The following is a 13,694-nucleotide window of genomic DNA, read 5'->3' on the forward strand; positions in this document are numbered from 1 at the left end:
TTTATTTTTAATGCGCACGTAGGCGCGCCAGCCGTTTTACTGCACGCTAAATATAAGTACGCGCTAAACGCGAACACGGCCATTATATTCTATGAACATAAGAACATAAGAATTTGCCTCCGCTGGGTCAGACCAGAGGTCCATCGCGCCCAGCAGTCCGCTCCCGCGGCGGCCCATCAGGTCCATGACCTGTCATGTTATCTTGATTTAGCCCTATAGCCCCCTTGTTTTCATCTATACTCTTTCCATACTCTTATCTACCCTTATCTGTATCCCTCAATCCCCCTATCCTTCAGGAATCCATCCAATCCCTCTTTGAATCCCCGTAGCGTCCTCTGCCCGACCACTTCCTCCGGGAGCGCGTTCCATGTGTCCACAACCCTCTGTGTGAAGAAGAACCTCCTGGCATTGGTTCTAAACTTGTCCCCTTCCAGTTTCTCTGGGTGCCCTCTTGTGCCTGTGGTTCCCCGTAGTTTGAAGAATCTATCCTTGTCTACCTTCTCCATGCCCTTCATGATCTTGAAAGTTTCTATCATGTCCCCCCTAAGCCTCCTCTTTTCCAGGGAGAAGAGCCCCAGCTTGTCCAGCCTGTCAGCGTATGAACAGTCCTCCATACCATTTATAATTTTCGTAGCTCTTCTCTGGACCTTCTCAAGTATCCCCATGTCTTTCTTGGACGCATTAGCATTTAGCAAGCACTAAAATGTCAGGCGTGCCTTAGTAAAAGGAGCCCAGAGTTAATTTAAGTTATCTTAAGTTCCCATCAAATATTAGCCGCTGGTTTTTAGGGTTCTTAGTCTGTTGCCACACTGCAACGTTTGTTAGTGCAGGACAGCAAGACTTTTCTCACGCTCTTTTTTTAATGCATTCTTAAACCTTTCCGTACACAAGGTTTAGTTATTATTTATCTTTCACTATATTTTTGTGGAGTTTTAGTTTATTATGTGCTCGCGATGCTTCTTTGGCCACTTTTGTTTTTTTTTGCCATTTATACATCTTAGAGCATTGAAGATTGTCGTCACCAGGTAAAGGCAACTAAACTTTTATTGTATTTTTTTTTCCTTGCAATTCTTTAGTATATTTTTTTTATTTTTAATGTTTTTGCTTTCAGCGTATTTTGCCCGCGACTTTGTCCAAGTTTTTAATTTTGGCCCACTGTGTATTTCATCCCTGCATTAGAAGCTCCATAGAATCTTTTTACATCGGCTATAGGCGGCTGCCTGCTCTAAGGTTTTGCATTGGACAGTGGTTGACTTGCTCGCAGACCTCTCGCTACCAGTGCGCATTTGCTAGCAGCACTTTTCTTATTCAGGTCTTGAAGTGATCCACCTGTTCACAAACATAATATTTGATCATGAGATCTCATCCACCACTTCTTTGTTAACCATCTGTTTTAATGTTCAATCATTTTGATTAAGTGTTAAAAATAAAATATACATAACAAAAATCTTACAAACAATATCATCTCAACTCAGTTAATACATTGTAGATATATAAATTCCAAGAAATCGACAATCAATTATCATCACAATACAGACACGATGAAGTACCTCCCCCTTCCCATCCCATTTCCAAATATTACTAATAAATAGTGCTTCACTTTATGATTACAAATGTAATGAGTTCACTCCAAAACTTTGTGCTCTGACTGACAATTGCTGTCTATGAGGTTCCCAGGTCATCCCAAATGTACTCTGTTTTTTATAAGATGGGGAGGTTGCCCTAGCTTCCGTAATCATAAGAGCATAAAATGCTGCCCTCCAATGCCAAAATGAGGGTTAACCCATAATAAAGGATTTATGAAATAATTCCCTAACCTTTTAACCATCTGTTTTAATAGATGAATTTTTAAGTCAACTTGTCTGCGGGTCGCCCAGACTTTGCACATAGATAGAGGCAGTAACCTGACTGCTCTGGTGTCAGGTGGCTGGAGGACACTTTGATCAATAATTGATTCCTCTACTCAGTCATTGTCGCTGCTCAGTGTGCAAGACGCAACCGGACCAGGAGCAGGGTGAACCTCACTGTCACTGGCATATCAGAAAGACAAATTTTCCTATGATCTAAAAGGACCGACGCTCCGACTGGCAACAGGTACTGTGGAAAACTAACAAGAATGAGGGCTTATGGGGCTTTTTTTGTTTAATATACAATATATGATACACCTGCCTGGACTGGCCAACGTGAGAACAGGCTACTGGGCTTGATGGACCATTGGCCTGACCCAGTAAGGCTATTCTTATGTTCTTAGGTGAGCTAAGTATAAGACAATCAAGCCATTGTGACATCACTGCTGAGGTTGGCTCTGAGGCACTGTGGAATGAGGCATTATGACATCACAATCTCAGCTCTGGAATGTTGCTCTCATTGGGGTTCTGGAATCTTGCTATTCTTTGAGATGCTGGAATGTTGCTATTCCTTGGATTTTGGCCAGGTACTAGGGACCTGGATTGACCATCGTGAGAATGGGCTACTAGGCTTGATGGATCATTGGTTTGCACAAGCCTCAAACACTTGAAAATCCTAAGTAGCAACATTCTAGAGCTCAGGTTGTGATGTCATAATGCCTCATTCCACCAATGCCTAAGCTCCGCTCTCATCTGCACAAGCCTCAAACACTTGAAAATCCTAAGTAGCAACATTCTAGAGCTCAGGTTGTGATGTCATAATGCCTCATTCCACCAATGCCTAAGCTTCGTTCTCTTCTGCACAAGCCTCAAACCCTTTCAAATCTTAAGTGTTCAAGGCTTGTGCAGTTAAGGCTCAGCTTACAGGAATGGGTCAGGGTCAGGGACAGTGGGTCAAAACTCGTGGGGACGGAGACAAATTTGTCCCCGTGTCATTCTCTAATGGGAGAGTCAATTCTTAGCATATTCTACAATATTCAAGTCGTAGCAGAATGCAACGGCATTAGAAAAAAGAATGAGAAACATCTCTGTGGCTGGTTCAGGAAGCAAATGCTGTAGATCCCCAAATTAAATGAAGCTTGGAATACAGGGGAAAGAGAGAGAGTTAAGGCCTTTGCTTACGAGAGCCCTGGTGGCCGAATTCAGGGCTCATGATAGAGTTCAGAAGGATCCTGGTGTTTGACTGCAATGACCAGAGTACATTTATTTGACTCTTTTTCGTTGTAATGTCTTCTAGACCACCTGAAAGCTATTGAAACGGCATATTCAGGTACAGTTGGCATTTGTGATAGCAGGTAATAGAACATGGGGGAGGGGTGGAATCCCCAATCACCGTAGTTTTGAACGAATGAAGGCTCAGGTTATGAAATCTTGGCCTACGGCAGAGATCTCAAAGTCCCTCCTCGAGGGCCACAATCCAATCGAGTTTTCAGGATTTCCCCAATGAATCTGCATGAGATCTATGTGCATGCACTGCTTTCAATGCATATTCATTGGGGGAAATCCTGAAAACCCGACTGGATTGCGGGCCTCAAAGAGGGACTTTGAAATCCCTGGCCTACAGGAACATGAAAACAGAGATCAGGGAAAAAAAAGAGAAAAGATCTGGCCAAAAACATTCCACTGCCTCTGATGTTGTTCCAACTGCCTTCAGCATGAATAGAAAAACGATGGCTTTGTCCAACCCTGTCCTGGAGGAACACCAGGCCAATTGGGTTTTCAGGCTAGCCCTAATGAATATGCATGAAGCAAATTTGCATGCCTATCACTTCCATCATATGCAAATCTCTCTCATGCATATTCATTAGGGCTAGCCTGAAAACCCGATTGGCCTGGTGTTCCTCCAGGACAGGGTTGGTAATCACTGACTTAGAGCAGATCAATGCGCTCAGTCTAGGACAGGGCTGTCCAATTCCGGTCCTCAAGTCTACTGCCAGGCCAGGTTTTCAGGATTTCCCCAATGAATATGCTTGAGATCTATTTGCATGGGCTGCTTTCATTGTATGCTAATAGATCTCATGCATATTCATTGGGGAAATCCTGAAAACCCGACTGGATTGCGGCCCTCGAGGAGGGACTTTGACACCCCTGCTCTAGAGGGTCTAAGATCTCTTGGGAGTATGTGGTGCAGTGGTTAGAGCTACAGCCTCGGCGCCTTGAGATTGTGGGTTCAAATCCCCCACTGCTTCAAATCCCCCTGGGCAAGTCACTTACTCCCCATTGCCCCAGGTACATTAGACAGAGTGGGAGCCCGCCGGGACAGTTAGGGAACAATTGGTAATCTGCATATGCAGAAAAGCCCCCAAATGACAACCCGTGCTTGCTTTTTCTCACTGGCTCATCTCCTCCACTTGTAGGATGGTGTCTCCAGCGATTGCACTAGCTTTCATTCCCTTCCTCCTCACCCTGCTCATCCGCTATCGCCACTACTTCCTCCTCTTCTACCGGGCTGTGATAGTGCGGCTCATCCAGGACTGCCTGACAGGAATCCCACGGGAGGAGCGAGCCTTCCAGTATGTGATCACTCACGCCATCCCCGGCGATGCCCAGCACATCCTCAACACCTTCGACCAGTGGTGCTACCACTGTGAATATCTCAGCAACGTGGGACCCCAGAAGGGTTGGTATTTATCTGTTTACAGAGCTAGCATGAGCACCAGTCCAGTTCAATGCAATGTGGAACTTGTAGCTTCTGCTTCTACTAGTTGAAATCAACTTTGCACCATGCATTTTTTTTTTCTAGTAAAAAAAGCTGATGGTACTCAAATATCAGGCCATTCTTCAGGAGCTCGGTGATCACTGAGGCCCCCTACAAGCTGCAACCGGCCACAGAATCCATGAAAAGCCAGCACAGGGTGTGCAGAACCTGCGCTGTTTTATTAATACTTGGGAACCATGGGTCATTTTTATCAAGCAATGGAAAAGGTGCTGGTACATATAAGAATAGCCTTACTGGCAGTAGCCCGTTCTCACGGTGGCCAATCCAGGTCACTAGTACCTGGCCAAAACACAAGGTGTAGCAATATTCCATGCTACCGATCCAGGGCAAGCAGTGGCTTCCCCCATGTCTTTCTCAATGACAGACTATGGACTTTTCCTCCAGGAACTTGTCCAAACCTTCCTTAAAACCAATCTACTGGCTGGGTGGTATATAAGAAATAAAATTATTATTATCCTCTGGCAAAGCGTTCCGGAGCTTAACTATTCTCTGAGTGAAAAAAATTTCCTCCAATTGGTTTTAAAAGTATTTCTCTGTAACTTCATCGAGTGTCCCCTAGTCTTTGTAATTTTTTTCTCGGTATCCCTCTCAACCCCCCCCCCCCCAAAAAAAACAAAACAAAACCTGACTTTGCAAGTACTAAACTGCAACTGGTAGACATGTATTAAATCACCAGAAGTGTCCCAAAAATCTCTCAAGATTGAGATTCTCTGGAGATGAAAGTTAATAAAACCTTAGGTTAATCCAAGGATGTCTTGAGATGGAGGAACGCATAAGGTCTGCCAGAGACAGTTCGCTGCATGGATGAAAGGTTGGTAGTTTCACATTCGGCTTAAAAAAACATGGCGCCAGACATCAACAAAGACACAATCCCAGCATATATCTTCCGTTCCTTACACCAGTGGTTCCCAACCCTGTCCTGGAGGACCACTAGGCCAGTCGGGTTTTCAGGATAACCCTAATGAATATGCCTGGCACCTCCATTATATGCAGATCTCTCTCAAGCATATTCATTAAGGTTATCCTGAAAACCCGACTGGCCTGGTGGTCCTCCAGGACAGGGTTGGGAACCACTGCCTTACACAATGACGACAATTGTTCCTTCCTCTTCCTGGGGGATCAGATCATTAGTTAATTGAACTGCATAAGTGTTTAATCTATATCAGGAGTGTCAAAGTCCCTCCTCGAGAGCCACAATCCAGTCGGGTTTTCGGGATTTCCCCAATGCTTTCATTCTATGCTAATAGATCTCATGCATATTCATTGGGGAAATCCTGAAAACCCGACTGGTTAGTGGCCCTCAAGGAGGGATTTTGACACCCCTGATATATATATAGAACAAAATACAGTGCTGTATCTATGGAATACTGTTTTGTGGAAAACCTAAGGTTGGTTCCATCCTGCCTTTTCATTCGTCCTGAGCTCGCTGGGGCTGGTTCACTGCTTGGTGTTCCCACAACACAGCGGTTCAAAACCAGGATCAGCCAGCTCCTCCTTGTTCCTCTAATCCAGGGATGTCAAAGTCCCTCCTCGAGGGCCGCAATCCAGTCGGGTTTTCAGGATTTCCCCAGTGAATATGCATTGAAAGCAGTACATGCACATAGATCTCATGCAGATTCATTGGGGAAATCCTGAAAACCCGACTCAAGGAGGGACTTTGAGACCCCTGCCCCTTGGAGGGTTCCCATAGAGCAAGGGTGTCAAAGTCCCTCCTATAGGGCCGCAATCCAGTCGGGTTTTCAGGATTTCCCCAATGAATCTGCATTGAAAGCAGTGCAAGCACATAGATCTCATGCAGATTCATTGGGGAAATCCTGAAAACCCGACTCAAGGAGGGACTTTGAGACCCCTGCCCCTTGGAGGGTTCCCATAGAGCAAGGGTGTCAAAGTCCCTCCAAGAGGGCCGCAATCCAGTCGGGTTTTCAGGATTTCCCCAGTGAATATGCATTGAAAGCAGTACATGCACATAGATCTCATGCAGATTCATTGGGGAAATCCTGAAAACCCGACTCTAGGAGGGACTTTGAGACCCCTGCCCCTTGGAGGGTTCCCATAGAGCAAGGGTGTCAAAGTCCCTCCTGGAGGGCCGCAATCCAGTCGGGTTTTCAGGATTTCCCCAATGAATATGCATGAGCTCTATTTGCATGCATTGCTTTCATTGTATGTTAACAGATCGAGGAGGGACTTTGACACCCCTGCTCTAAGCTGTCTCTTTTTGTGAGCTGGTGTATCTGCCTTGCCTTGCAGGGAAAATCCTGGAGCGGCTGATCTATGAGACCGCCCCGCTGAATGTGCTGGAGCTGGGCACGTATTGTGGCTATGCCACCATCCTCATGGCTCAGGTACTGCCCCTGGGGGCCCGACTCTATACGGTGGAGATGGATCCGGGGAATGCAGCCATAGCAGAGAAAGTCATCCGGCTGGCTGGCTTCGATGAAGACACAGTGAGTGAATCTATTGCATAGGGCCTACCTAGTAGGGTAATAATGGTGTTTTGCCCCTTTTGTTCTTAGGGTAGTTTCAGGATTTCCAGGCTGGTGTTATTCAGGTTGAAGGGGGCTCCAAAGCCTACCTGCAGACTATGTCTCCTTCGGTTTGAGGCAGTCATGCGCTCCCCTGTAGCATGGGGGCTCTGAGCGGTTGCCCTGGTTGCTACCCCCTAACTCCAGCCCTATAGCAACCCTGCATAAATCTAGGACTGGTTCAGCATATCCCCCATGGCCTGAAGCCCTCTGATAACCAAAGGTGATTAATAAATCCCAATAAATAAATGTCCTGGGATTATGGTCAGGGCTGCCAGAGAGAGGTATTAGATTTTTAAATATGTTATAACCGAGAGGGGCAGCCATAGCCAAACCGGTCAGATTTCAATATTTACATAGTGATTATGCATGAGACCTATTTGCGTGCAATGGAGGCAGGACATGTCAACCAATCTCATGCATATTCATTGTTAGGGTTTCAAGATTTTCCATCTGATAAGAGAGGATGTGTGGCCCCGCCCTGGCCCCGCCTCATTCTGCCCCCCAAATCCAGCCCCACACAAACCTCATCTCTTCCAAGCCACCAAGCTAAACCCATGGTTATCTCAAATGGCCCTCAAGGCCTCCAACTACCTTGGCTTTAGAAAACTACTCAAAACCTGCCTCTTCCAAGACCAGGATCCTAATGCCCCTTCCTAACTAAATAATCCTCTCCCCTTTACTACCTCTCCCTCACCCCCCTTGGCAACTTTGATCAGTTTGATATTGAACCGCTTGTAACCCCGTTCAATTGATGTGAACCGCCTAGAACTCTTCTGGGTATGGCGGTATACAAAAATAAAGTTATTATTATTATTATTATTATTCAGGCCGGGGCTGGAGTGCATGACATTGCATGCATATGGGCATGCACAGATGCACTCCAGCCCCAGTCCCGATCTCACCAGCTTTTTAAAACCTGGACAAAGTGCAGGGTGATGAAAAGCCGTCCGGGGAAATCCGGACCTCTGGTAACCCTATTCATTGTGGAAATCTTGAAAACCCATGGGCCACTTGGGGTCCTCTAGGACTGTGGTGGTTCACCCCTGCGTTATAAGCTTGTTTCTTCCATTTGAAATCCGCATGGTGGGTCCCAAGACACACCAGGGTAGGGAGAAGGGGCTTGAGAGGATGCGGCCTGGCTGTTTGGAGAGCTCTGTTGATCCAGCAGTCGCTCCAGCATGGAAAGCGTTTGACATATTCTAGGGGTGAGGTAAAGCAAATCTCCCGTCAGACTGAGCCTAACGATTGCACTGATAGTTATTTATTGAATTTAAATTCCGCATATCCTACAATTCAGGTACTCAAGCATTTTTCCCTATCTGTCCTGGTGGACTCACACTCTGTCTAATGTAGCTGGGGCACTGGGGGATTAAGGCCCAGATTCACTAAGGCCAAGGATCAGATCCGTGAGCGATGCGATCTGATGCAATCCGTGGCCAGGGGGCTGATTCATGAATCGCCCTCAGGCAAATGAGTGCGATTGGAATCAAGCCCCCAACTGACCGCCCGGATCACTCTACGCATGCGCAGACCATCAACTACTTTTGTTTTTTCTGCGGGTTAAAACCAAGGGCTTGCACTGCGGGGAAGGGCAGGAGATTGGGGCTGAGAGCAGAGAAGCAGGGCGGCAGAAGGCAGGGCAGTCGGAAAGGACCTGAGCAGTCGCTTATTTTTGGATCGGTCAACCCAGTCGTGCCCCTCATTTTTTTTAGTGAATCGCTGCCTGCCTACATTTGAACGCCGTTCCCCCCTCATTTGTATGCGGGGATCGGAGGATGATCGGGACAGAGGTTAATGAATCGGGTCGGAGGGAAATCGGGTCGCAAAGTGGTCGGAACTTGATCAGTGGGCTTAGTGAATCTAGCCCAGGGGTCACAAGGAGCAGTGCGGGATTTGAACCCACAACCCCCAGGGTGCTGGGGCTGTAGCTCTAACCACTGCACCACACACTCCCCAACACTGCTACTAACTTTAACAAAGCTTAGATTAACAGGGCTGTGTGGAGTTTTGAAGGTCTCAGCAGGCGGCAGGGTGGATGAAGACATTCTGGGTGGACCAGCAGCTCTGGCATCTCCTTTTTGTCTAGAGAAATCTATTCGTCCTTTTTGGCATAGTTGCAGATTCTTGGATGAGGCTTAATTAAATTACATTTGTTTGTTTTGTTTGTATTCATTTAGATCAGGGGTCTCAAAGTCCCTCCTGGAGGGCCGCAATCCAGTCGGGTTTTCAAGATTTCCCCAATGAATATGCATGAGATCTATTTGCATGCACTGCTTTCAATGCATATTCACTGGGGAAATCCTGAAAACCCGACTGGATTGCGGCCCTCCAGGAGGGACTTTGACACCCTTGCTCTATGGGAACCCTCCAAGGGGCAGGGGTCTCAAAGTCCCTCCTTGAGTCGGGTTTTCAGGATTTCCCCAATGAATCTGCATGAGATCTATGTGCATGCACTGCTTTCAATGCATATTCACTGGGGAAATCCTGAAAACCCGACTCAAGGAGGGACTTTGAGACTCCTGCCCCTTGGAGGGTTCCCATAGAGCAAGGGTGTCAAAGTCCCTCCTGGAGGGCCGCAATCCAGTCGGGTTTTCAAGATTTCCCCAGTGAATCTGCATTGAAAGCAGTGCATGCACATAGATCTCATGCAGATTCATTGGGGAAATCCTGAAAACCCGACTCAAGGAGGGACTTTGAGACCCCTGCCCCTTGGAGGGTTCCCATAGAGCAAGGGTGTCAAAGTCCCTTCTATAGGGCTGCAATCCAGTCGGGTTTTCAGGATTTCCCCAGTGAATCTGCATTGAAAGCAGTGCATGCACATAGATCTCATGCAGATTCATTGGGGAAATCCTGAAAACCCGACTCAAGGAGGGACTTTGAGACCCCTGCCCCTTGGAGGGTTCCCATAGAGCAAGGGTGTCAAAGTCCCTTCTATAGGGCTGCAATCCAGTCGGGTTTTCAGGATTTCCCCAGTGAATATGCATTGAAAGCAGTACATGCACATAGATCTCATGCAGATTCATTGGGGAAATCCTGAAAACCCCACTCAAGGAGGGACTTTGAGACCCCTGCCCCTTGGAGGGTTCCCATAGAGCAAGGGTGTCAAAGTCCCTCCTGGAGGGCCGCAATCCAGTCGGGTTTTCAGGATTTCCCCAATGAATATGCATTGAAAGCAGTACATGCACATAGATCTCATGCAGATTCATTGGGGAAATCCTGAAAACCTGACTCAAGGAGGGACTTTGAGACCCTGCCCCTTGGAGGGTTCCCATAGAGCAAGGGTGTCAAAGTCCCTCCTGGAGGGCCGCAATCCAGTCGGGTTTTCAGGATTTCCCCAATGAATATGCATTGAAAGCAGTGCATGCACATAGATCTCATGCAGATTCATTGGGGAAATCCTGAAAACCCGACTCAAGGAGGGACTTTGAGACCCCTGATTTAGATCCTGCTTTATACGAAGCGGTTTACAGCGAGAACATACACAGCCCATTTTTAAAACAAACACAGATTAGCAACCAGCGCTCCAGCAAATGTAATAGACCCAGTTCCCGTATTTAATTTTACAGAACAAGTGTCTCTTCAAGAATCACTTCAAGGTACATAGGTTTCCCTGGTGGCGTATATACATAGCTACCTCATTCCATTCCTGAGGGCCCAGGCACGAAAACATGCTTCTACTTGACAGGCGGAATATGTCTAGATGCGTGGAAACCCTTTCAGCTGCCTGTCCAACCCTTTCACTTTTAAGCACTGCCAAAAAACACCTTTCCTCAGAAATAAGGAGGGTGTATGAACAGCATATGCAAACTTAATAGCCAGTGGCCAATGACGAACGCCACCTGGTTTAGCTCAATGTGGGGCTTCGATCACAAAACTAGCAAGACAAGCATACCAAGCTTCACAGTATGCTAATGAACATGCAAATTACACCGTGTGATCCACAGCCCATTGCAACATATCACCCTTCATCTCAGTGCTTGAGTCTCCATTGCGATGCTTCAGAGGGTCCAGTGTAAGGAGGAAGACTGAAGGGTCTCCAAACCCACTTGACCCTCGTTACCATCTTCTCCTCCTCCTGACCATCTCAAATGAAACATAACAACAGAAAGTGTTTTCACTTATCTTTTAATATGCAGAATCACTAGCCTGCCCCGACGGGACCCGTTTCGCCACATAAAGGCTTTTTCAAGGGTTCGAGCTTCCTTCCTCATTTGGGGCTATGATTTCTGTGGTTATGTTTAATTTGACAGGGCCCATATAATCATGAAACAACTGGAGGAGGAGATGGTAACAAGGGTCAAGAATTGTTATCATTACCCATTAAGGTTTGGCAGCACATAATTAGTGTTTAATCAAGTGGGTTTGGAGACCCTTTAGTCTTCCTCTTTACACTGTCTGAAGTGGATATTTCCAGTTTTCCTCACTTCATCATCTCCTGTTAAAGGTCTCCATTGCCCCAATCTCCCTCCCCTTTTGCCCAACTCAACTTGAAGTGACTCAACCCTACTCCCTCCCCTCCCCTGATATAAAAAAAAAAAAAGAATTTTCATGGTGTCATGTGGCATCTCCCCGCTTAGAACCTAACGGATGTAGCGGTATATAAGAAATAAATTACATTACATTACAAGACCAGCACCCCCTCCTTCCTTCTACCTGACTTTAAAATGCCCCAGTGTCTAGTGGTACCCCTCCCTCTGAACCCTCTGTGTACACACTTTACCAAGAGAACTGAAGAATGGCCTTACTGGGACAGACTCATGGTCCATTTAGCCCAGTATCCTGCTTCCAACAGAGGCCAATCCAGGTCACAAGTAGAGAATAGAAACATAGAAAAAAAGCGGCAGAAAAGGGCTATAGCCCACCAAGTCTGCCCATTCCAAGTATCCCCTCCCCTGAATTTACTCCCTTAAAGATCCCACGTGAGTATCCCATTTTCTCTTAAAATCCGTCACGCTGCTGGCCTTTATCACCTGGAGTGGGAGTCTGTTCCAATGATCCGGAATCTTTGAGATTCTGGAATGTTGCTACTATTTGGGATTCAGCCAGGTACTTGTGACAAATTTTCCCGTCCCTTTCCTATTCCTGTAAGTTCTGCCTTAACTTATGATTTTTAAGGGTTTGAGGCTTGTGCAGATGAGGACGGAGCTTGAAGGAATGGGGCAGGGACAGGAAAAGAACTCATCAGGATGGGAAAATGAGTTCCCACAGGCACGGGGAAAAATTTGTCCCCGTGTCATTCTCTAGTCACAAGTACCTGGCTGAATCCCAAATAGTAGCAACATTCCAGAATCTCAAAGATTCCGGAAGATTCTGGAACCTTAAGTAGTAGCAACATTCCATGCTACCAATCCCAGGGCAAGCAGTGGCTTCCCCCATGTCTGTCTCAATAGCAGACTAAGGACTTTTCTTCCAGGAACATGTCCAAACCTTTTTTTAACCCAGATATGCAAAAGCAATGCTTCCATCTTAAAAAATGGCAGTGTCTGACCCTGCATCCTGGAAAGAACCATGCAGGATCAGTCTGCCGTATAATGGGGGTCCCAAGAGCCTAGGGGAGGGTTTGGGGCTTGGGGGGCCACTAGACATCGGGGATTTGAATTTTTTAAGTTGGGGAAGAGGGATTGGGTTGAGTAGGGGAGGGGGCCACTAGACCACCAAAGATTTTGATAGGGATTTAGGGTGGGGAGTGAGGCATGAGGGCCACTGGTCACAAGCCACTGGGGACAAGCAGATCAGACCCCACAGAAAGTTTCCTTTGTCCACACATCAAAACCTGTTGTCACCTTGTAGAGTGTTTGACCTTGTTTTCCATGTGAGTTCACACCTGCACTGAATTCCCCTCTGCACTGCATGGAAGGTAACGTGGCTGTGTAATCAGTAATGCAGCTGAGCTGAGATTCTTGTGGACGTCATGGCTTTAATTCTAAAGATGATGCCTCTCTGTTCACTTCCCTGTTCCATCTCCCTCCCCTGTGCAGGTGGAGCTCATCGTGGGCCCCTCGGAAGACATCATCCCCCACCTGAAGGACAAGCACGGGGTGCAGAAACTGGATTTTGTCTTCATGGACCACTGGAAGCGTTTCTACCTGCGGGATCTTCAGCTGCTGGAGGAGCAGGACCTGCTGCAGGAAGGCACCCGAATCCTGGCCGACAACGTCCTCTTTCCCGGGGCTCCCCACTTTCTGCAGTATGCCAAGTCCTGTGGCCGCTACCGGTGCAAGGTGCATCGCACCAGCCTGGAGTACTTCCGAGCCATCCGTGATGGAATGGCTGAGTTGTGCTACACCAAGCTGCAGTGACGGGGGTCCGAAGCAGCCCCATCAATGTGTGCTGATGGGGACAGTTATATTAGGCTATATGAGATAGGGCTTAGGGTTACCAGACGTCTGGATTTCCCTGGACGGCTTTTCAAAACCTGGCACTTTGTCTGGGTTTTGAAAAGAAATCGCATTGGGAGGGGACATCTGTGCATGCACAGATGCAACACAGTGACATCACACGCACACACACGTGACATGCACAGATGCCTTTCTGCCCCATGAA

The 13,694-nt window shown here is 47.0% G+C and overlaps 1 protein-coding gene across 1 annotated transcript; it reads left to right on the top strand.

Annotated features, from left to right (window-relative positions):
• Positions 1-4,265: 4,265 nt before the first annotated feature.
• LOC117362053 (transmembrane O-methyltransferase homolog) lies at positions 4,266-13,450 on the top strand. Its single transcript, XM_033947790.1, has 3 exons — positions 4,266-4,527; positions 6,874-7,070; positions 13,130-13,450. The coding sequence occupies exons 1-3, from the start codon at positions 4,266-4,268 to the stop codon at positions 13,448-13,450; spliced, it is 780 nt and encodes a 259-aa protein (XP_033803681.1).
• Positions 13,451-13,694: the final 244 nt, after the last annotated feature.

Source organism: Geotrypetes seraphini, chromosome 6, assembly GCF_902459505.1.
Source record: "Geotrypetes seraphini chromosome 6, aGeoSer1.1, whole genome shotgun sequence".
Taxonomy (NCBI): domain Eukaryota; kingdom Metazoa; phylum Chordata; class Amphibia; order Gymnophiona; family Dermophiidae; genus Geotrypetes; species Geotrypetes seraphini.